The sequence below is a fragment of the Heliconius melpomene genome, chromosome 10, assembly GCF_056956725.1.
Source record: "Heliconius melpomene rosina isolate 202511_hmr_F chromosome 10, ASM5695672v1, whole genome shotgun sequence".
NCBI lineage: Eukaryota > Metazoa > Arthropoda > Insecta > Lepidoptera > Nymphalidae > Heliconius > Heliconius melpomene.
In genome coordinates, this window is record NC_140398.1 from 2976530 (window position 1) to 3001911 (window position 25382).

At 31.3% G+C, this 25382-nt stretch overlaps 3 protein-coding genes and 1 non-coding gene across 4 annotated transcripts; 2 read left to right on the top strand and 2 right to left on the bottom strand.

Annotated features, from left to right (window-relative positions):
* Positions 1–53: 53 nt before the first annotated feature.
* Positions 54–13878, bottom strand: glu (structural maintenance of chromosomes 4-like protein gluon). Its single transcript, XM_085191325.1, has 24 exons — positions 13451–13878; positions 13172–13363; positions 12624–12800; positions 12103–12207; positions 11760–11947; positions 10754–10894; positions 10197–10365; positions 9957–10069; positions 9397–9609; positions 8958–9080; positions 8475–8592; positions 6767–6972; positions 6197–6381; positions 5417–5546; positions 4970–5111; positions 4611–4739; positions 4052–4209; positions 3792–3930; positions 3206–3385; positions 2400–2582; positions 1996–2125; positions 1590–1707; positions 1309–1492; positions 54–1187 (listed from the first exon to the last, which is right to left on the bottom strand). The coding sequence occupies exons 1-24, from the start codon at positions 13733–13735 to the stop codon at positions 1020–1022; spliced, it is 3876 nt and encodes a 1291-aa protein (XP_085047451.1). The 5' UTR covers positions 13736–13878; the 3' UTR covers positions 54–1019.
* TRNAC-GCA (transfer RNA cysteine (anticodon GCA)) lies at positions 8099–8170 on the top strand. Its single transcript has one exon. It is a non-coding gene; the product is annotated as a tRNA-Cys (tRNA).
* Positions 13879–14513: 635 nt separating the features above from the next.
* Prp38 (pre-mRNA processing factor 38) lies at positions 14514–16370 on the top strand. The gene is made up of 2 exons (XM_085191219.1): positions 14514–15423; positions 16141–16370. Exons 1-2 carry the CDS (start codon positions 14753–14755, stop codon positions 16346–16348), a joined length of 879 nt encoding a protein of 292 aa, XP_085047345.1. The 5' UTR covers positions 14514–14752; the 3' UTR covers positions 16349–16370.
* A 518-nt stretch (positions 16371–16888) lies between these two features.
* Positions 16889–24216, bottom strand: Mon1 (vacuolar fusion protein MON1 homolog). Its single transcript, XM_085191218.1, has 6 exons — positions 23855–24216; positions 23347–23498; positions 22728–22928; positions 21569–21988; positions 20825–21296; positions 16889–20218 (listed from the first exon to the last, which is right to left on the bottom strand). Exons 1-6 carry the CDS (start codon positions 24119–24121, stop codon positions 20078–20080), a joined length of 1653 nt encoding a protein of 550 aa, XP_085047344.1. The 5' UTR covers positions 24122–24216; the 3' UTR covers positions 16889–20077.
* Between the last annotated feature and the right edge of the window lie 1166 nt (positions 24217–25382).

Sequence of the window (25382 nt, forward strand, 5' to 3'; positions counted from 1 at the left end):
AAGTTCGTTTATAATTAAACTTGGGAGAAATTAGTAAAATTCAATAAAACACATTATAATAACAAATTATTTATTTACAACTAGCGGACGCGTGCAGCTTCGCTTGCTTATTTTAAAATTTTTCAAAATCCCTTAGTGGAAGTCCAGATTACGAATGTAAACATCTGTCCAAATTTAACGTTTCTACGCACAGCGGTTACGGCTGTGCATGCGTCTTACAAGTCATTTTATATCTATAAATAGTAAGATATTGAATTACAAAAATAAAACACATTACATTACAACTCACATGACATTTAAGTAATTATAAGATATATAACAATTTATTTTTTATGTATATGTCAAGGCAATAAAATTTATTTTTAACTGTATTTATCGCACTTTATGGCATTAAAAAACAATATTCGATTCTTATTGTCCCTATAAACAAAACTGTTGAATTAATGACATTTTAAAATCAGTTTTCAATAGAATTTAAACTGATAATGCTATTAATATTATAATGAATACATTTACCTATACATTTTCAGTTTAGAATATTGGAAAGAAATCTTTCCTACCCTCATATAGCAGGATATAAGAAATAAGTATTAAGACTTCATTCCCCTCATTATAAAGATAAATTACATATTATGTTAAATAACACAATCACAGTACGGTGGACAAGTGACCGCTCAGAAGTTTCTAAACTTCTGTGCATAGTGAATTGGGGAAGAAAATAATAAAACGTAAAATAAATTAGCTTGACGACTCATTAGCACCGTACTGTACATAAAACAGGCCAAGTGAGAGTTGGAACTCCCACAGGAAAAGTTCCGTACTATAAAATTAAAAAAAATACATTTATTGGATGAGAGCCACCTTAAATATTTATTTTATTCTGTTTTTAGTATTTGCTGTTATATCAGGAACCTAACTACATCATATGAGAAAATTTATGGCCTGGTATAGTGAGAGGCAGACAAGGAAGTCTAACTAATAGGGTCCCAGTTTACCCCTGGGGTACGGAATTTTAAGGACTAAGCCGTCAAGCTAACATCATCAACATTTTGCCCCGGTATTTTATTCGATATAGAAAGAGATTTAGTGCAGTCCTCGGTTTTATAAATGCCGACGAGACGATTGGACACTTCAAACATGTTGTATCTTAACGATATTATTATAAATTGTGCGTTTTTTGTGCGTTCCTGTAAATTAAAAATAAATTGTTAAATTAGTACCAGGACTTGAAATACAGGGAGATGAGGGAGGGAGGGAGTTATACAGCTTAAAGCTGACAAAAAACATATAAGCAAAAACATAACAAACCTTTATATAATTCGCTACAATTGACACATTCTTGAAGTCCAAAGCTGCATCTATTTCGTCCATCACGTACAATGGCGTCGGTTTGTAATAATGCAATGCGAATACTAAAGCTAGAGAAGATAGTGTTTTTTCTCCTCCTGATAAATTTGATATGTTTTTCCACGATTTATTTGGTGGACGGACACTAAAACAATATATAAGTATAATGATATAAATATAATGATAAAAGCCCTCGTGGTTCAGCAGTCGCTTTTCTTATTGTCAAATAAATAGACATTTACCTAAAGATAATTCCTTCAGTGAATGGATCCAAGGAGTCTACTAGTTCTAATTCCGCATCACCACCTAGTGTGATCATTTGGTACATTTCTTTTAACTTCGTTGTTATTGTATTGAAACCTGTAAACAAATATATATTGAAATTTTATATTATACAATATATGTATATTTAGCGTTACGCTGTATAGCAAGGGAAGGCTAACTAGTGTTAAGACACTCCCCACACACATCCGAGGCGTGTTGACGTGTTGAATGGCGGAACTCAATAACCCGTTTTTTTTTATTATCAGAGCGAAGATTCTAAAATAATTAATCGCCCTATTGGGAATCGAACCCACATCCGCTACGTTTACAGTCAGATGGTGTGCCTGTGTAATAAACATAAATAGAATTCTATAAAAAACCAACCGCTTAGAAAATCAGTAGTTCGTTTCTTTCTCAATTGATCATAAAGTGCTCTCATTTCATTTCTCTTTGTCGTTATATCATCCAATTCCGCCGCTCTTTTTATATATAACTCTTCTTTTGTTCTATAATCCTGTAAAAATATTTAAAAAACACTTTTTCGTAGGTAAATAGATTATGCGTGTTTAAACATAAAAAACATTTAAAAAAATAATGTTAAAAAAAGAACCTCCTCCAATTTTTTCTTAAACATAAAAAAATATATAGGCGCCAAATAAAGAATCCCCTAAGGTCTTTTTTGCGTCAGATAAAAAGCTGTACCTGTTTAAACATACAAAATATAGAATAAACAATCTCCTACGTTTTTGTTATTTATGTATAAATAAATAAAATAAAAAATAACTAACCTGTATAGCCTGTACATTAGGTTTATTATCACCAATTCTAGATTTCTGAGCGGTTAATCTATTTCTTAGTTCTTCAACTTGACATTCCTCGAGTTCTTCGTTAGTGTGTTTTACTAAGGGGGTAGGACGTTCGATTCCCGGTACACCATCGAAACCAGGGTCCTCGAGTTTTAGTGATGTTAGCTGAAATTTGTACACAGGATGTAGGATTTCATTTTTGTTAACTTTTGAGGTAGTTAGTAGTTTAGAGGTATGTCTTAGTTAGCTAGCTAGTTTATTTATAAAACTACTACGAAACTATCTAAAGTAAATTGACAAAATGGATAATTCTGTGGGTTTGAAAGTTACTTGTTAACTAGCAGAGCCCAACTCAATCAACTCAACTCAACCCAACCTGATAAACCATCACGTCAAGTCAGTAGCCGTCCCACTATGATTCAATTGCCACATTGTGATGGTAAAAAGACAAATTACGGCGTTGAACTCCACTACTCTTACTGTGAGGAACGGAGGTTCCCTATGCATAAGCATACCCTTCTATATGCAGGATATGACGTGGAGCCAAAAAAGGGTATCTTTCAGAATGGTTACAGTAGTGGGTTCAAATTGTGGATCAAAAAAAATAATTGTAAAACAGTATTGGTTTCCTATATCTAAACATCAACCATGTCGTCACAGATTGACTTTGACTTAAACATTTTATCCCGTTTGTACTAATGTATTATTTTTTTATTATAACAATCATTGATACAATACATACAGGATAATACGGAATACAAAAAAAAAGAAAAAGAAAAACATTCAACCTCTTTCTCCCACAATGGTGTTTTCTTAGTACAATCTTGTATAGACTTCTCCATTTTGTTAACGGCGTTGTTTGCTTCGAGACGTTCCGTTTTCGCTTTGTTCTCTTTACTCTGTAATTTTGCTATTTCTTGGCGGAGACCGGAGAATTCACTTGTGCCTTCGTTTATTTCGTTTTCCAACTGTAATATTAATAAATATATACTGGAAACTCTATGAATGTGAAGAAATATTGTCGTTAATACATCACAAATCTTTGTTTCATAACAAAGATTTGTGTCTAATATTATTGTTAAAGTTTAAAAACCTACTTTAAAAGTAAACAAAAAATGCTTCGTCATCAAATTTCAGCTAAGTGTAGAGACATATCAGCGGAACCTAATGCTGCACTGCATCTTCAGGGAGAGGTTCAAAACTTTAAGCATTTTTATATATATACAGAGCTACATATTCTTATAACAATTAAATAATAAAGTTTTTTAATCTACGGTTAGACATTGTACTATTGCACCACAACACCTTATAAAATATCGATTTTCTACATAAACCTTAGTTTTCCTTAATATTTATATCTATATACATACTTACTTGGTCACATTCCTTCTGATACTGTGTACTATCTAATGTTAGTGCACATTTCTGTTCTTTTAAGTTTTCTAGTTTTGTCTCTGTTTCCTTCAAATCTCCTTCCATTTGGTTTATTTTGTCTTTGGATTTTTTTGCATTTCTGAAAATTGTAATAACATTTATTCTGTGTATTATAAAATTTCTCTATACTGTGAATATTGCAGTTTTTTTACTATATGTATAATAGTGGACTAAAAAATAAATAAAACAAATTGCCATACCTTATACTAGTATTGATGGCGACCTTCAATTTCGACATTTCAGTTGATATTTTATTTATCTTTTGCGTTAGTTCGTCGACATTTTTTTGTAAATCTCTAACTTTATTTCCCGCGACCGCCGCTATTTGTGCATCGACACCGTGTACCTCTTTCTCTATCTAAAATATATAAATATGATATTTGATATAATATTATCATTATTCTAACTTATCTTCTTCTACTTATTATAATAAGACGTAACTTTTATATAAGTATTTATATAAAAGTTATTTTCTCACGCTCTCACGCTATATCCCGCACACAGCAGGGTAGGCAGGGGGAACCTAGCTTAACACTAGGTTCCCCCTACCTACCCTGCTGTGTGCGATACTCCGTTCCCCATTTTCTTGCCAAATTCCGGAGGCATTGCGTCTTGAGTTGCAGAATTCAACGCCGCGCTTTTCCTCGACACCAGAGCGAAGAAATGGAAATATAAACGAAAATAAATACGTTTCGTTCTTAGTGTTAAACATAAATTAAAAGATCTGCAAAAGATTAAAAAAAAACTGTAATAACGTACTTCACCAGCATCGTGTTTGGCCTTTTCCAATTTTTCCTCAGCTTCCTTCAAAACCTTTTCTAACTTAGCTTTTTGTCTCGCGTCCACTTTACTTGACGAGACTTTATTTTCTTGTTGTTTTATTTGTATCTGTAAATATAAAATATTTTTTACTAGCTGTAGCCCTCATGATCAGAATAGACAGAAGGAATCTTTAGAGAAAATTAACACACTTTATTCTCCTCGCACAGCATAATTTCCAAGACATTATGTGTCAAATGGCAGGACCAAACGCCCTTGTTAGTCCAAGAAAACTTTTACATGCAAGATACAGCGTGAAGCTGAAAAAAAAAATATACTAAAGCTCCTTAATAAATTACCTTCAAAGCTGGTACTTGATCGGCCAAACTCTTCAATTCTATATCTAATTTATGTAATTTCGTTTTTCCTTCTTTGACACTCCTTTGTGTTGATATTAGAGAATCTTCTAGTGTCGATTGCTCTGTACGTAATTGTGTTAATCTGAAAAAATATATAATATAAATTATATATCTATAATAAACAATTGAATTACGTAAACGCAACGGTTGTGGGTTCGATTCACACTCGAAGGAATGAATCTTTTAATTTTACCATTTTCTCGCTCTGTTAACGGACAAGCGGACTGAAAATACGGTCTGCCCGTTGATTTTGACAAAAGAAAGCACTGCGTTAAACTCCACCATTTAACATACAATATATTAAATTCTGGTCTTAACACTAACTCTATTTTGCTATCCCGCTGTGCAGGACGAAGTGTGGATCTAAAAAACACTTATAAATCCTACCTTCCCTCCAATCTCGCTAATCGGCTCTCACTTTCCTGCATAACAGCGGGATCCACTTCACTCGTGTCCTGTTGTACAGAACTGCCCATACGACCGCGCATCGTTGATTTACCACCACCCGACATTGTTCCTAGGGAAATATTCATTATATTATTGTATTTAATTGGGTATTTTATTTTGTAGATTGATCAAATTGTGTCTATATAATTTATGAGATCTAATATCATTAGAATAAGAAAAGAACGAAAGTTTAATATAATATAAGTTCAGAATTTTTTACCTAATGTCATTAGAAAAAAAAGTGTAAGATAATATTAATTCATTTAAGATATTTTTATCATAAAAGCAATCATCTCGCTGAAAAACCCTAGAAAACCTTTTTTGCGTACTCTGTTCTTTGAATAAAATGTTTTTTGCAAATATGGGATCGATGGAGACTTTTCATAATTTCAATAAATTATATCATCCATCCAAAAGTATCCATAAAGTATATCATCATCTCGACATAATGACCAAAAATGGGGGAAGATGATAAAAATATATAATTTGAACAAAGAAACATATATTTAGTTATAAATATATGTTTTTTTTTTACTTCGCGCTGTATCCCGAGTGCAGAGGATTCCAGTGTTAACACTTCGTTCTCCACCAAATAAAGCCAGATAATATGAACCTTGATCTCAAAAAATCGCTGAAAAATGGAGAACAGAGAGTCTTAAGCGTCTCATGTGGGCTACAGTGTGAACCTAAAAAAAATATGAACAGATTGTTAATATTCACCTGCAATTTCGATGACATCTCCCTGAAGCGAAACCACTCTGTACCTTGTGCTCCCATATGCAATTCTCGATGCCTGTTCTAGATCTTTCGCTACCAATGTTTCTCGTAACGCGTAGTAGAACGCCGGCAACACTCTTTCGTCTTTCACTTTCACTAAGTCGAAGAGACGTGGCGCGTTTTCTGGACTGGAATAAGAAGGAAAATATTAATACTTGCAAATTTTTGCTAACAAAAATTAAATTGTATAAAAGGACTACACACGATTTTCCGATATCTAGGAGAGTAGGTACTTACGAGGACAATCGTGGCACATGGGACAAGTGTGCAACTATAAAACATGTTACGGGTTCGATTCCCACACAAAGAAATTCAATATTTAATATTTTCATATCTGAGCTTAGATATCGAGAAAAATCGCAGCATTATGTTCCGCCACTCAACACGCAATACCTCCAGAATTCAAAGGAAAGTGAAACGGAATGCCTTAACACTAGGCTCCTTCTGCCTACCCTGCTAAAATACACCCTGGGATATAGCGTGAACCTTAACAAAAAAGAGAAATATACTCACTAAGCACCAGATTTAGGACGACAATGCTGCACTAAATGCGTCTGTTTATCCAGAGCTAAGAACGTAGCACGCCCCACGTCCCCTCGCTTCAGATGTTCCACACACGCTTGAGCTGTCTCCACCGTGTCAACCACTATGTTGTCTAAAGCACCGCAACAGGTGGAGATGGCTACGTCGTATTTTGCGTCTATAGCTCCGAGGTCTCCCTATTTTTTAATATTTTTAATATTATTTATAATTACTATTTTGTTCACAAAATAAATTACCGATTAACTTAAGTAATAGTTGTTGTGTTAGAAAATTTGGATATCATAGGTTATCTTAATCTCATTCGTCGTTACCACATTTTTTTTTTATAATTCGTGGTAAAGCGCGAAACGGAAGTGGTTTAATGGGAACGAAAACAAAGTGTTTTAACCCTAGGGAGCCAGGTTCCCTCTGCCTGCGTTGCTATGTTTGGGATATAAAAAGACGCATATTTTCCTGGAGTAAGAGTTATTAAGTGTAGTGTACGTCATGATAAGCCAATAAATATATGATAAGATAATGAAATTGTAATTTTATTTTATATAATTGTCCTAAATATGATTACTTATTAAATACAAAAAATATTCCATTTCCTCTAGTAGGAATCGAACCCATAACCTGTGGCGATAACAATCGCACGCTCGTGACCCTGGGCCACGAACGACTATTTACAAATAATCTATAATTAAATTAATCATAATATAAAACACCGTCATAAGCAAAACATAAATAAATAACTTAGTTGGTGGACTAAAGAGTGTCGACGTATTATCTAAAAGAGCGTAGGTTTATATTATAGCATGCTTGACATTTTAATGTGGAATTTGAATACATCTACATTTATTAATATAATAAAAATGTAAGTGATCGCTGTCTGTACATGGAAAATATATGAGAAAAACTATTATTTGAGGAATTCATCAATGTAATAAGAATCCAAAACAATGATTTTTACAATTTTTTGTTTCTTTATCTATGCATCTGTGCACGCTAATTTCGTCGCCTATAAAGATTCATAAATAAGAAAGTTTTATCAATATAAAGTATTTTGTTTGATAAAATTGATATAAAAGAATTGTTTCATTGAATTAGCAGATACTATAGTTTTCGGTGTATAGATATAGTCTTGAAAATGGTAATGTTATTAGAAAGCGAAATTAATTGGAATTAGTAAATAAATAATTGTGTAGTTCAAGCGAAGCCGCGAGCAAGTTCTTAGATAAATAATAAGCGTAGGCGAGATATGTCGATCCATATAGGATGATATCATCAAACATGTTTAGGTATTTGTACATTTTACATATCGGGGATATAGCTCAGTGGTAGAGCATTCGACTGCAGATCGAGAGGTCCCCGGTTCAAACCCGGGTGTCCCCTAATGTTTCTTTTTTCTTATTTTCTTTTAAATATATTTTTTTAATATACACATTAAAACAATTTATATTTTATATTCTTTTCTACCTGAATAGATTAAATAAGTTATACTTCTTAATGTTCAGCATTTATTTGATAATTTTTTGTGTTTTCATAATAATTAGTACTTTTATTTTTTATTAATAAGCTTAAAAAACGTTTATTAATAAGTACATTCTAGTAATCCATTTTGAATCAACAATTTATATAATCACTGTGGATGATAAAAAAATTATATTTAAAATCGATGTATGAAAAATAAACTTACCAATCTACCAAATATTCCAGGTAATCTTCCAGCCTTTTTTTCTTTCATTAAAGAATCTAATACTCTACCTCTCGATCTATTCGCACTCATTGCTTGTCTAGATTCTTCTAATTGACCTCTAAAATGTATTATAATTATTTATTAAAACATAATTTAATATTAAAATCATTAAATTATGGTTGAAAAGTGTCTGACTGTCTATGCAATAGTTGCAGGTTCGATTCCAATTCAAACATATATAACTTTTAAGTTAAGTCTTCAAGGAAATAAGTTATTTCAAAAATATTTTCAGAAGAACTTACAATGTAAAATTGTCACTTTATATAATATTATTTAATAAGATGATTACACATTTATTTATAACAATAAATGACTTAAAAAAAGAACAATATGATTAAAACATTTTCAATATTAGTAGAATGCGTGTATTTTTCGTACAAAGGCATATAAAGCTTTTGCTTCTCATATAAATATATAGATTACCGTAAGCTCCGCGCTTCTCTAGAAACACTAGTTTCTTCTTCCTTCAATGCTTGCAATTTTGTTTGTATGGATTTGTGTTGATTTTCTTGCATTGGAATTGTTGATGATAGATCTTCACGTAATCTATAAAAAAAGAAAAGATATTTTATTTCTTTTTTTTGGTTTCATAATGTATCCTGAATTAAAACGAGGTTCCCTCCAGGCACGATTCACTCCATTCTCCACACACCTTTACTCTTTCGAAACATTGCATGTGAAATGGCGGAATTTAACGCCACAGCTTGACGCCAGTGCAAGGAAATTAAAATAAATATAATTAATGATAAAAACACAATATCTCGAATTAAGTTAATAATGGTTCTTAACACTAAGTTGCCTCTGCCTACCTTGCAGGCTTGCCATATGCAGGATACAGCGTGAAAATATTTAGTTTACTCACGATTTCTTCTCTTCCAAATCACTCTTCGCTTTTTCGTATGTATCTTTTATTTTTCCATACTTTTCAGTTTCCTTTTGTTCTGTACTCAAATATATTTTTAATTCCGATTCTGAAAGTTTAAAGTTTTTGTTGGCTTCGTCGACAATTTTTTTTAAATCTATCAATTTAGATTGTAATTTATCTTTTTGTTCTTGGAGGCCTTGTGTTTGGGATCTAAAAAAAATTGTAAAATATTTATTTGTATTTGAATTAGTTATCAGTTGCACATAAGTCTTTAACACTAATTAATTTCTTTTTGAACTATATTTTTTTTATTTACACTATCTCTCGCAATGCTAAGCCACACCGTTCCCCATCCAATTCATTAAATTTGAGAAGTGGCGAAACGCCGGGCTATGGCTCGTTACCAGGCCGAAGAAATGAAAATATTTCTTTGAATGGAAATAGAACCCACACATGGGAATAAAACACACATCTGTCAGGTTTACAGTGGCGCTTATGCCACGACTGGCCTCTAAAAAAAAAATATATAAAAGTAATGAATTAAGTTTTAATTATACCTTACGCCGGCCATGACAGTTTCCAATTCTTTTTCAGCCTTTTCTTTATTCTCTTGATGTTTCACTAAAAGCCTTTCGCAATCTTCAATTTCACGCCTATTTTTATCTGGTATCTATTATTTAAAAATAATTAAAAATTAAAATATTGAGTCAAGTGTTTTAATGTATATTTATTTTTAATTTTTAAATTATATTAAGAAAAATGTTACATACTATAAGTTATGTTAAGTAAAAACTTACTAATTCCAATTCAATAAGTTTGCCCTTCTCCTGTTCCAACAATTGTTCTAGATTCTTCTTTTTCTTATTAGCTAGTGTTGAATCTGCTACTACTGTTACCATTTTTTTTTTAGAATTTTGTAATTTTTCGCCTATGTCATTCTTTTTCTTTTCTAAATCATCATATTTTCTGTAAAAATAACAAAAGATTAATATAATTAAATAATTTACAACAAAATGTAACAAAATAACTTATAACTTTTTCCTTTTTTCTTTTAATCCACAATGGGTTCAATGAAAAAAACATGAAAAAAAACAAAAAGCAATAAATATTTACATTATAGAATAAGAAATATTTAAATAATATTCATTGAAAAATTGTTAAATAAGGAAAATATAATATAGGGTATTAATATATACTAAATAATCATCAGTCGGTAGAAAGTGGGGAATGGAAATATCTTGATGGGAATGGAGTGATTTGATACTAGGTTCCCAGGTTCACTCTGCCTACCCTGGTGCGCGATACAGTGTAAAACTAAAAAAAATAAAAAATAACGTAATAAAAATATACTCACTGTGTCCCATTCTTTAGTTCAGTAGTTTTAACTTGTAAATCTTCCTTTATAGTGGCTAACTTTTCATCAATTTTCGCCAAACTCTCTTTAAGTTCCTCCATTTCCTTGTTTTTCCCTTCAATTATTTTGTTTGTCTCAAAACTTTAAAAAAAATATTTGATTTTTTAATTCAATTCAACTATTTTGATAGTATTAAATATTCAGTTTTTATTATAAATTTTTAAAATAGCACAGACCAGTATATTGTCACTCATTAACATTTTATTAAAACACATTTTTAATCAACTAAGTTACATTATTACATTGAGGCCACACAGAAGAATAAATTATACTTATTCTGCCTGCTCTGGTAAGATAAACCACAGTATTGAATTCCTCCACTCATCTTGTAATGTCTCAACAATTGGACAATGTATTGGGAACAGAGTGTCTTATCACTAGATTTCCTTTGCCTACTCTGCTATATGGAGTACTAGCGGACGCGCGCAACTTCGCCTGCGTATTGCTTAGGGGTGAATTCTAATAAACCATGAAACATGTGTTCAATTAAATACTTTTAAAAATCTAAATTTCAAATTTTATAAAAATCGGTGCCGATTTAAAATTTTTTCCATACAAACGTTGAACCCCTATTTCACCCCTTTAAGGTTAAAATTTTTCAAAATCCCTTCTTAGTGGATGTCCAGATTACGAAAGTAAACATCTGTCCAAGTTTCACGTTTCTACCATGAGCGGTTACGGCTGTGCGTGCGTCTTACCTCAGTCAGCGAGGACAAGTCCTTTTATATATATAGATAAAAGTAAAAGTTTATATACATGAATGTTTGTTCACATGAAAATCTGTTTAATGGAAACAGAATTAGATGAAACATTATAGTAATATAGCTTATACAACAGAATAACACATATACTATGATTTTTTTTTTTTTTGTATAATTGGGCTATAATATAACAATAAGTTTAGTCTGGTGAAGCCACAGGTGGGTCACTACTTGCTAGTACTCACATATATTTCTGTAAAAGCATATTCCTAGTTCTTAAAACAGTATTAGTGAGATTCATTAATTCAACAGCCTCTCTCATTGGCACTTCTAATTTCTGTTTCTCTTGTTCCACCAGACGCACTCTGTTTAACTTCTCTTTTCTCATTTCTGTGTATTCCTCCACTCTTACTGACAGCTTTTCTATTGGTTCCTTTAAAAAGAATACAAATGATTTTGTTGCACAATGGGGAAAAATTGGAATGTGACACTCAACGCCACAATTTCCCTGTTACTAAAATGTGGATGTGAAAATATTAATTATTTCTTTTTCAAAACAGAATGAGAAATAATACATTTTATATTAACCTTATATCTGGAAGTTCCTATAATATCCTCTAAATATTCAAGCATACCGGATTCATGTTCATTTGGAGCTTTAGGCTTCATCATGGCTATTTGCTCTACTTCACCCTAAAAAAACAATCAATAATACATTTTTTTAAGCTTCACCTGTATCCTGTACATAGCAAGGTAGGCAGAGAGAAAATAGAAATCTAGTGTTAAGACACTCCATTCCCATTACAACACTTCTGTTCCCTGATTTCCACCGAACTCTGGAGATTTCGCATGTTGAGTGGTTGAACTCGTTTTAGTAAGTGTATTATCACCAAATACATTGAGTGCTGAGTGGCAGAGCTCCTACCACATTTTGTCTTGTTTTCAGAGTGAGAAAACACACTCAAGATCCAAAATGCATGATAAAGTTGATTAAGTAAAACTTAATTAACTTTTTATAGAAATCAGCACTCAATTTAAACCCAGTTAATTTAACCCAGTTAAAAACCACACATATTAGAAGCCACCTAAGAATAACTATATGACTTTACTTGTAAAATTAAAAATCTATTATGATCCAAATCGATGCCTTGTGACCTCAACATTTTAGCAACTTCCTTAAACTGAACTCGGCGGCCATCCAAGGTGTAATGTGATGAATTATCTTTATTAGCAGTTCTAGATACTACAATTTCACTGTTAGGCACTACTGTGAATTCTTCACCTTCCTGTAAATGTACAATATATGAGAATTAATATTAATTTTCTCCAATAAAATTAATTATTTTCAAGAAAATGTGAATTTAGGAACTAAGATTATGCAATGGGAACCAAGTGTTTAGTCACTCTGTTCTCCACTTTCCATCAATTTTTTAAGAAATTTTCAACAATCATACACAATAAAAAATTGTTTAATTAATATTTCAATAATATCTAAAATATCCATTTAAAAATATATATTATATTCATATACTGTGTTATTTAAGCATACCAACACATACTAGATGGAAGTTTAACTCTCACTCAGAGGAATGTCTAAGCACTAGGTTCTCCAGGTTACAACTAAAGGTTATAACTAAAAAAAATATGAAAGATTTACCCTATCAATAATCTGACAAAAATGTACTGCAACAGTAGCACTTGTAATATTTGGAAACTTGCTTGAAGAATGAATGAGTACAGAAATTTTTTTAGATCTAATCTTTGTTGCTCTGTATCCAAACACAAACAGCATGGAGTCTATAACATTGCTTTTTCCACTTCCATTAGGGCCAATTATTGCTGTAAAACTCTAGAATTCAAAAAAAAACATTATAAAGCCGTAAGATATATAAAGAATAAAGTAAAATATAGCTTCTTAATTAATTCATTTATTTACCTTATGAAATGGACCTAAACATTGAACGCCTGCGTAACTCTTAAAGTTTTCGTTCACTATGTGCGTAATGATCAACCTTGGTCCTGTTGTATCAAATGTAAGAGCTGGTTTGGGAGCCGGTGGTATATAGATATCACCAATACGAACTCCACCTTCTTCATCATCAGATATGTGATCAATTTCATCATTAACATAATTCTCGCCATTATGACCGTTTGAGGGATCCGGGTTTGCATCAATCTCCATTGGCTCATCTTCTCGTCTCTTCTTTGTTTTTTGCATCATTAAAATTTATAGCTTTATTTGAAAAATATATAAGATATACTAGCCAATGCGTCTCCCACAGGAACAAGCTTATAAGTTAAGTTATACAAGTTTAAAAAACAAACAATCGTTATTATGAACGCGGCTTTTGAATTTAACTTTTAATGACATTGACGTATAAAAATTTGACATTTATCCAACAACGATTTCGTTGGAAAATTCAGTAAAGAATATTTTTGAAAACTAATAATTGTTTTTTAATTTTGAACTTTTTTAATATTAAAATAATATAGCAATAAATAGATAAGACAGAAAATGGTTTGTGCAATAAATAGGGGAAAAAAATCTATTTACATTAGATCAACTTGAAATTAAATATTATATTCGATTCGATATATATGTATATTCGATCATCTTAAAGTTAAATTACATCTACAACTACTGTATCTGCTATTAGCAAGATTTGAAAGTAACATTAGTTACACTGTCCTAAGAACTATTAAAAAAATCTATAATATCAAATAATCTTGAAAAGCTAAATGTAACTAAAGCCATTTTAAGGGCAAAGTCCTATCTATCTAAATGAAAATCCTATCTAGTGGGCCAAATAATTATTACTATCTTGGAGCTTAATATCTCAGAATTACATTACAATGCAAAAAAAATAAAGACAAGACTATTTTTGAAAGTATGGTATGGTTCTTTAAGTATGGCGTTCCGAACGTGCCAGTTGCCATCATCGTTTTGCCAATGTCACGTTGTTTGGAAAAGACACGAAGGAGGTTGTACGAAAGAAAAGATACTTTTTAAAGTAAGCTAAACCGTTAATTACTACATATCATAACAAATTTAAAACGGACACGAATAAAATATTATTAAAGAATTGGAAAAAAAAATATTTTTAAAGGAGCCAATATAACTTTGCTGGTATAAAATTGAAGACATAAATAATGTCATTATAAAAATACAATTAAACTGCATAAAAGAATTGATTTTGATTAATAAACGCAAACTATCAATGTCAAGTGTCAAAAGAAGATGGCGAATCGGACAGTAAAAGACGCGAAATCTATTCGCGGTACAAATCCTCAATATTTAGTAGAAAAAATCATTAGATCTCGAATTTACGATTCTAAATATTGGAAAGAAGAATGTTTTGCCTTAACAGCAGAATTACTTGTGGACAAAGCGATGGAACTAAGATATGTAGGAGGTGTGCACGGCGGCTTCATTTATCCGACTCCGTTTCTATGTTTAGTGTTAAAAATGTTACAAATACAACCTGAAAAGGATATTGTAGTAGAATTTATTAAAAATGAAGAGTTCAAATACGTACGAGGTTTGGGTGCGTTTTATATGCGGCTAACTGGCTCTTCACTGGATTGTTACAAGTATTTAGAACCTCTATACAATGATAACAGAAAGTTACGGAGACAAAATCGGGAAGGGCAGTTTGAAATAGTTCACATGGATGAATATATTGATGAACTACTACGCGAAGAGCGTTTATGTGACGTGATTTTACCGCGAATTCAAAAGAGACATATATTAGAGGAAAATAATGAACTAGAGCCTAAAGTATCTGCTCTTGATGACGATATGGATGAAGATATGCCTTCTGAGGAAGAAGTTGTCGATACTGACACCAAAGAGAACAAAAGAGAGAAGGACCCAATTGTTAGAAGAGATAGAGATAGAAGACGAGATAGGTATCGCATTTACTATTTCAATATTTTATTTATATGTTTAGCTTTAAACATAAAAATTATGTTTTCCAGCAATGCAATGATGCATCAAAAAATTAAAAAATTTTACTGTCCATTTATGATAAACTAAATTTTACAAATTCTATTTTAAAAAATCTTAAATAAATCTTAAATTCTTAATAAGTTATTAAAAGAATTATAATAGACCAATAAATAACAATTTAAGATTTTTTATATAAATTTATTTTGAAGTCAATATAACATTCTATAAAACTAAATTAAATCAGTTTCACAGTGTAGCCCGCACACAAAGGCAACCTACTGGTAAGACACTCTGTACCCCACTTTCCGCCAAATTCTGGAGACATAGTGTTGAGTCACTGAATTCAATGCTGAGCTTTCGTATTGATAATGGAGCTAAGAAATGACAATGTAAATAAATATTTCATTTCCTCAAGCATCAAACCCATAAACAGTTGTGTTTACAACTATTCTCAACATTCTATAAATCTATAATTTTTAATAATAAAATTGAAATTTCTATTGCCAGAAAAGTAATAAAACCTATTTATTTAGGCAGTTTCAGATTCTACAATTTTAAATATAATTAATTAAAGATTTCTTAAATTTGTTTGCTTGTAATTTTTACCTGACTTTTCAAAATATATTCTGATGTTAAAAACAGTTCTAACAAGTCTCGTTTTTCTCATTTAATTCCAGATCACGTGACCGCGAACGTCGCGACAAAGAACGCAAACGTGATCGCTCCAGAAGTAGAGAAAGAGAGCGACGTAGAGAGAGGGAAAGAGAGAGAGAACGCGAGAGGGAGCGAGACAGAGAACGTGTTCGTGAGAGGGAGAGGGATAGGGAGAAGGACAGGAGAGATCGACATGAAGTTGATAGACGACGGGATAGAGGACGTTATTAAAATAATAAATGATTATTTAGTACATTTTCCGTTTTCTTAAACCTTTATTGTTGGTTCTGATTTTCAGCCTCACTACCATTGTTAATTAAGTAATGTGTATGAAGCATGACACATTTTAAGTGTCTGAGTTAATTAAAACTATAGTGGATTATTTCAATACAATTAATATAACATAATAAAAATGAGACCAGAGCATAGAGAAGAGAAATGAAAATATTAAATATTTCATTTCCTCTAGTGGGAATCAAACCCACAACCTGTCGTACTTACGGTCACACCCCTGTGTCATGAAGTTATGATTGGCCTCAATATAAAAATAGTTTTCCAATTTAACCAATGGTTCCTGTTTACGTTCAGCTGAACGAACTTTTCATCTTCATAATATTAGTATAAAATTTGGACCAATAGATACTTAAGAAGTTTGTTAAATAAGTTTATATTAATTGACAATTTAAGTATGTTCAAATAAAATAGCTTGAATTTTATTAAAAAAATCTTTTTTTTTACTTTAATGATTTTGAATAAATAAAACAAATGTAATGCTAATGATAAAACCATATAAAATAATATTTATTGCTATTAAGTAAATACAATAATTTATAAATGAAAAAATCCTTTTTTTTATACCTACACATAATTTAAAATTTACACATTTACATTCGTTTTAATATATATGTATATATATTTTAGTTTAGATTATGGAAATAAATGTACTATTCTAGAAAACAGTCACTATACTTATTATTCCATTTTTTAATGGTTTGCAAAACATGAAGTTTCTTTCTAGCTTCAAGCTGTATCCTGCACATAGTAGGCAGAGAGTAGGTAGTAGACTTCGAGTTAAGATATTGCTAAATTTTCGAGACGTGGCGTTCGAGGCGTTTTGACTGGTGGACCTCAACGCTCCGCTTCGTCTTTTTACCATAGCAGAGAAATGTAAATATCTCGTTCAGATTCAGTGTGCATATCGAATTCATAATCTCGTGAATACCTGTGTCCCTGGGCCACAACAACCTCATGAAAGGATTAACATATACTTAAGTATATAGATTAAATATAGAAAAATGTTAATATATTAAGAATATTTTAGAGAACGAAATCGACATTTGTAGCGTCTCTTAGAATAGTAGGTGTGCAAGAGGCACGATTTTGCCTTGGTGCCTTGGACGGTTTCCAAGAGGCACGCGTTCGAGTCCCACTGCATTTCTAAAATATTTTTGTGATTAGTTTCTTTATAACTGATGTACTAGGTACATGATTTAACTTTGGCAAGCGTAATATTAAGCTATTTGGCAATCAAGAAAATTTAGCTCAGGCAATGATATCTGAATACATAATTATATTATTTTATACTTATCGACGGTTCCTATGTAATTGTATCGAAAGTGAAAAACCGCAATGTTTTTATTGCTCTTGAACTACCAAGAAAAGTAGATTTAATTATATAAAAAAAAAATAGATATGCATTTTTAAATATGTACCTATGTAATCGAAATCCACCCTTCTTAGTAGTTCAAAAGAGCAATAAAAGAGATTTGCAATTTTTCACTTTCCTAGGGACCGTCGACATACCTATTACATTTAAATTTAATTTGAGTTTTGGAATATTAAAAAAATATTTGATATTTTTTTATTTTTTCATTTTTTATTTATAACAATGCTACTTGAGGCTATTTATGTATATATTTTTTGATATTTCATAATTTTATAAAAAATAAAATATATAATCTCCACTGATTTTTATAGTATACACATACACAATTCATAATTTTAATGTATTTTAATAACCACATATTATGATAGATTCGTAATTTCATTAAGGGGAACGTTTATAATTTAGACGTGTAAAATAAATAATGTCATCCGATTTAGCGATGAACTCCTTAAAACGGCCAAATCATGTTTTTAGGGTTCCCCGCCTTTTAAGGAAAAAAAGAACCCTTATAAGATCACTTTGTTGTCCTTAGACCTTATCTTGTTGTCTTATCTTTTGGTTTTAATATTTTGCTTAGCTTACACTTAAAAAAGTATAAAAGAATATACACATTATTTTATTATTAATATGACTAATACCATGTGTAAGTCTATACTTGATTGAAAATAATAAGTTTAATTTTTTAAAGACTTTCACAATACTGTGCGCATTCCCCTTAGTATCGTCGCATAGAGTTCACTCTATATGTATATTGATTTATTGATTTCAGATCTACATAACCTTTTATTAAAAATATATTAAATTTTAAATTGTTAAAACAGCTGAATAGAAGCAGTGTATAGAAGAGGAAATGTGAAATAGAAGAAACTAACACCATAAAATAAAAGGATAGATATTACAGTTCACTATTTCAAACATTTTACATCTTTTTTAAAAGTTGGGAATGAAAGTGGCTCCTAAAGCCACCTATAATATACATATATTTTTTGCATCCCGCAGATTAGGCAAACCTAGCGTTAAGATACTTCTTCTGTTCCTTGTTTTCCAACAAAATTTCGAGATATTGTACATTGAGTGGCGGAACTCAACGTCGCACTTAGTCTTCTTGCGAGAACAAGGAAATAATTCAATAATTGAAGGGGGAATTGACGGGACAACCGCCGCGTTCCAAGTTAACCGTTGTACCTCGATGGCCTATACAATATATATTCTAATATGTAAATACGTAATGTCGTCATTTATGCATGGCCTCTAACAATATAGTATACAAATTACATTCACATTATAAATTACATAATTGTTCCTTTACATCATTATTTTGTTTATTTACAATAAATAAGGAATTTACTTTTTTACTAGCGATTATAAAATTTGTTTAAGACTATCTAATTTTTCAATCACATCACAGATAGTGATAAATAACAACGCTTTTTTTTATTTTGTACTTTCATACAAATTCTTTTATAGAATAAATGAAATAAACCTTTTAAAGAATATTAAATAATTAGTTGAAATATATTATTTTGATTTCAGACACTTCAACTACGTTGTCATTTTTTAAAACAATTATCAATAATTATTCATTAATCGATTGTTACACTTGTTCATTTACATACATTTTTAAAAATGATTTATCATGAACCTATAAATTCAGACAGTATATGAAAAAAATATTACAGAGAACTTCATGACTCAATACATTTTCTTTTCATTTATGCTATCTGTACTTCTATTAATAGTTTTTTGTTGTTTCACGCTATATCGCGCGTTTAGCAGTATAGGCAGAAAGAAGCTAGTCTTACGACACTTCGTTCCTGAATAATTCGCGATAGAGTGGGAGTCGCACCAACAACCGTCGCGTAACAGTAACACGTGCCCATGCGCAAAGACAGCCTCTGTTAATGATTGATTAACAATAAATATTAAGTATGACAATAATTTACTATATAACTTAGCATGTAAAACTAACATAGTAAAATAACAAATTCAAATAATATTTCAATAAGTAACCACTAATCAACAATCGATTATTATTATGTGGAGTAAATTGTACCTTACTTTTTTATACCTACGTTAATTTTTTATCAGTTTATGAATTAAAATAAATATTTTCATTTATTTATAATCAAATTTACCAAGAACAATAAAAAAGAAATAAGCACACTTTTAAGTTTAAGTAAAATCGATATTGTTCGTAATTAAAATCGATTTCTTTTATAACAATTTCACTCATCAGCGTTACTTCGATTAATCGAGTTCTTTATAATGTCACCAAGTGTCACTGTAAGTTTTTGCTAGAAAGTTGGCGCGTGCATTATAAATATCCTTTCTTCTTCCTTTTTGATCCAATGCAATAATCTATCTACAGCTCGAATCGCGTGATCTTTTTCCATTAGAGAATCAAATGTAACGTACAACTCGAAACCGTTTGTCACCTTTAAAAGAAATATAAAATATTAAAAAATATACTATATCGATGTTACTTTTTTTAGCTTCACGTTATCTATCCTGCAAATAGCAAGCAAGGCAGAGTAAACATACGAACTTAGTGCTAAGACACTTACTTTGTCCCATTGCCAGAGATGAAATGAAAATATAAAATATTGCATTCCCCCAAGTGGGAATCGAACCTACAACCGACGCATATACTGTCACATGCTTGTGCCCCTCTTCAGGTGTGGGTTCGATTTCCACTCATGCATGCAGGCATGAATTATTTTAATTTTTCCATTTTAATGTTTCCAAACAACTATTTTATAATAACTATCTTTACTAAAATCATCAGAGTCACAGTGTCTGACTAAGGGTGACGGCTGCGGGTTCGATTGCCACTCGGAGGAATGAAATATTTTCATTTGCTTGCTATGCTAAAACATAAACAAAACGCGGCGTTGAGTTCCGCTACAAAACAAGTCTCTAAAAATGGGCGGCACGTAGGGAACAAAGTGTCTTAACACTATGTCCCTCTGTCTCCTCTGCCATGCGGAATACAAAGTGAAGCTAAAACGAAAAAAGAAACAATACATTATTTTAATACTTACCCAAGCCAAAACAGTATCGAGGGAGTTTGATCTAAAAATCAACTTGGCCGGAGTTGACAAACAATGAATTTGACTACAAAACTGCCTGTAATTCCTAACATAATCTATATCTGACAACTTTTCTATTTTCATATCTTTTACATCGCCGTCTTTATGTTTCAATCTGTAATCTTGAAGCCTATCCAAACTTATAGGATCTGAAGTAAACAATTGTGCAGTAGATTTACATTTATACATGAAATGTCTAATTTCTGGAATGGCTATGTGTTTTAGAGGATTCGTGGTCGATAGATCTTTGTTTCTGTTTAGCGCGTCGTTTATGGCTACTAGGCAGTTGGAACGTCTAAGTTTCTCTGATATTGTGTGTTTCGCCTGTGATAACGGGAAGAAGGCGTCTCTTTGTACCGTTAATAGCAGGAGGCAGGCTTGACAGTCCTCTGATATGTACGACACGTGGCCGTGGAGGAATCCTCTGTAATAATAGAGAAAATGTTTCCAATTAAAAAAAACATTGACTTAATGGTAATTAATATTAAACAAAAATATGAAATTTACAACGCAAAGTAAAAATATATCAAGCTGAACAACATTATTAAAAAAACAGATATAAAAACTATACTTCACGGCGTGTCATGTCACCTTGCCAAAAAGTTGTGACTGTCCTGAACTGAGAATCAACTTCAGGACGGTCACGTCAACGTGACATTGTGGAGTATTAGGAATCTCCATTAAAAAAGTACTTACGTAGCATCAAACTTCGGCAAACATATGGGCGTCCAACTTTCAGCCGTCTTAAATGATTCAGAACTTCTAACCAAATTGAACAACAAATGAATATCGGACGGGTGTAGAGTATACTTTTTCATTCTAACCAGAGTTATCAACTGATTACCCGCTATCAATATGGCGAATACTAAATCTCTTATTTTATTACAAGTAGAGGTTATAGCGTTTGTTATATTCTCCCTTGCTTTTTCTGGTAAGGGTAAGCATCTGACCGCACCGAGTAAGAACGCGGGGTCTTTCTCCATGAAAATAAGTAAATTATCTATTAATCTTTCAGCGCCTGAGAGGAGTCTACGTAGATCGTAATTGCGACGCTGTTCAAATATTCTGTTTAACTGTGTTAACGTTAGTACTGATACTATTTGATTGAAGGCGTAACTGAAAATGGATAAAAAAAAAATTAATGGCATATACAAAGTTTTTTTATTCTTTTGTAACATTTTCTTAAAAATAACGAACTAAACTGTATGTAACCTTTTTTTTATTTATAACATTTATGTGTAAATAAAATATTATCTTTAATTAATTGTAATGTACTAATAAATCCATGGTCCCTAAAGTATTGAAAGTATAAAATCGCAAATATTTTCATCCCTCTTTTGAACTACTAACAAATATTGGCATTTTTTTTTCTGAATTTAAAAAAAATAGTTATTTATGCGTTTTTAAGCGTGAATGTGATCGAAAACTACTCTTGTTAGTAGTTCAAAACAGCAATAAAAGAAATTTGCATTTTTTCACTTTTGATATTTTACCTAGGGACTGTCGAAATGTACTCATTGATCATTAGTATTTATTCATTGATCAATAGTAAAAGAGATATTACATAAAAGCGTAAAGTTCTCCCTCAAACTCCAATTTGTTGTTTATAGCAGCACAGCAGGTATGTAGTGGGAACCTAGTGTAGACCACTGAGTTCTCCACACAACACCCAATATCAGAGACATTGCTTCTTTAGCAGAATTCGCCACCTCGCTTTGTATTGTTACCAGAGCGAAAAATTGAGAAGAATTCACCCCGCAAGTGAGAATAGTGATAGTCAAACTCATTATGTTTTACAACCACCTCAGAATATAATATAATTTCAAGCCTAAATTCTGATAAAAAATATATTTACGTCAATTGCAGTACCAGTTGAGTTTCACTTTCATTTGACTTTGAAATTGCAACTAAAATTAGAGGTCCTTTAACTAAAAACACAGTTTTGCAATCTTTTGTTGTAATAGACCTCAATATATCTTGATTTTGTTCTTCCACTACACTTACTAATGCTTGTATAACACCACATAAACCTGCCAGCTTATCTTCATTACCATATCTAAAATCATAATATGTATTAAAACATAAAAATATTAATAAAAATTTGTAACATCTGGGTTTCGCACTCATGCCTCTTCAAAGCCTGCTAGTCTTTTCGTTCATAGACAGTTCGGACTCCAAATTATCTATTTCAAAATAACTGTTTTTTTAAAAACACAGTTATCATAACGTTAAACAAGTTATAGTAATTAGATAGTTATTTATACTATAATAAAACACAAGCAAACAATTAAAATTTTTTGTATGTCTCTCTGTCTGGGATCATCGCTGGAACTGTTTAGCTGATTTTTATGGGACTTTCACTGAAAGATAGAGTAGGTTATGGAGCAACATATAGGCTACTTTTTTATTCTGGAATTCCTGCAGAATAGGGGTAGAAAGGCTAGCCAGATTGCTAGTAATAAATATTTAGTTACCGAGAATAAATAGGTTTCCCCGCTGAGCTCAATATAAATACATGTTTTTCTTTATTAATTAGTTCAGGTGATCTTAAATAATCATCTCTATCATCCATCTCATCTCCATTTTGGTCAAGATTTAAACAACTGGGTGAAGCTGACATTGTTTCCTAAATTAATAATAAGTTATTATTATTAAAAATGTATATAATTTTCTTTTATTCAAAATATTTATTAGTTTTTTTAGGGTAGGTTCAATCCCCACTCCTGGAAATAAAATATTTATTTTCATTTCTTCGCTCTGGTGTCGAGGCAAAGCGCGGCGTTGAATTCCGCCAATAAACACGCAATGCCTCCAGAATTTGAAATTTAAGACACTTCTTAACACAAGGTTTCCTCTGCCTATCCTGCTGTGTGCGGGATACAGCGTCAGGTGATTTAATTTTTTTTTAATTTATATAATTTATCTGCTTAATGTTGTATCCACCCACCACAAAACAGTTTGATAATAATGACCACAACTTACATCTTTATTTTGCAAATTATCACTTGATTTCGTCTCGCTTATCGATGCTTTGGAACTTTCACCGATTTCACTTTGAATTTCACTAATTGTACTGCATTTTGTTGTTAAAGTATTTCTATCTTCGAGACTAGAATTCATCTCAGATGCAAACTCTTCAAAGGAGTCGGTAGCATTAAGAATACTTTCGGAACAAGCGCCAGGTTCAATATCATCGGGGCCATTTTCTGGATTTGGGTTGATTGCCTGGTCTTTAGATGTGGACGCCATTTGAATTATATATATTTTGAATAGCAATAATTAAAAACAAGACTGCAAAATGCTGCATCAATATTTTTTTGTTAGTGACATTGACAGTGACACTTTGTTGGTTAGTAGTAGCATACACTTGACATTGACAAGCGACTATCACATAATCACAAGCGACTATCACATATCCGTTTTACGTTTAAAGCGCTTAAACTTTTCGTCTTAACTTTAATTTACATAACTTTCTTTATAATAACGCCAATATTTAGAAATGCTCGTACTTATTACCAAATATTTCTTTTCAATATAAACTTTGCGACTAATTTTTATTTAGTTTTCCAGGTTATGTGCTTTGCTGTAAGTGATTTTAATCCTTTAATCTAACTAAAAATTGTAATTGCACAAACTCTTAATTTAGTTTCACCAATTTTATATGATTATAGTCAATTATATATTTTATAGAGTAAAAGATCTGGAGGTATTTTTTAGCTTATATTCATATAATTTTAGTAGATAATATATTTTTCAACATGTTGTATCATGTTAAAACCGTGTTATTATCCCCATAAAGTACTGTATGAATATATAGGTAAGTAATCGTGCTAACCACTTATTTAGTTATATAGTTCATAATGAAATACTATAAAGAAACAAAAGGATATGTTATAATGTTGTTGTTGTTGCTATCACCCGAAGAGACTAAGTTACTCAATACAATAGATATTTGTTTACAGTAATTTATAGGATAAATAATATTAATTATCCATCTCTATTCAACATAAAGGCATCTTGGCATAAAAACATACAGCAAATGAGTAGTTGTGGCTGTATGAATGCTACCCCTTTATCCAGATGAAACAAAGGTACCTCAACATAATCAATGTGACAGAACCAATCGTACAGGATATGGGCGGGAATACCGCAATTGTGTAATACGTGCATTGTCACGAATAATATTATTTTATTTGTGTTTGAATTTTATATATGGATTGGTATGTAATGAAAATAATCTTTAAAGTAACTTTTTAGTATCGAGAATTGAACCCACAGCCATCACGTTTACGCTTGTATCCCTGCTCCACGACGGTCTTCTCGTGGTAGACTATAATGATATTATTAAATTAAAACTAATATAAATTGTGCAATTTTCTATAGAATAATAAATAATAAATAAGCCAGCGTAACGTTATCGCTCTGCGGCATTGATGCCATGTTATTCAAGCGTTGTGTTTGTCATTGAGTAATATTAAAATATTTCAATTAAGTTGTTTTATACTGATTT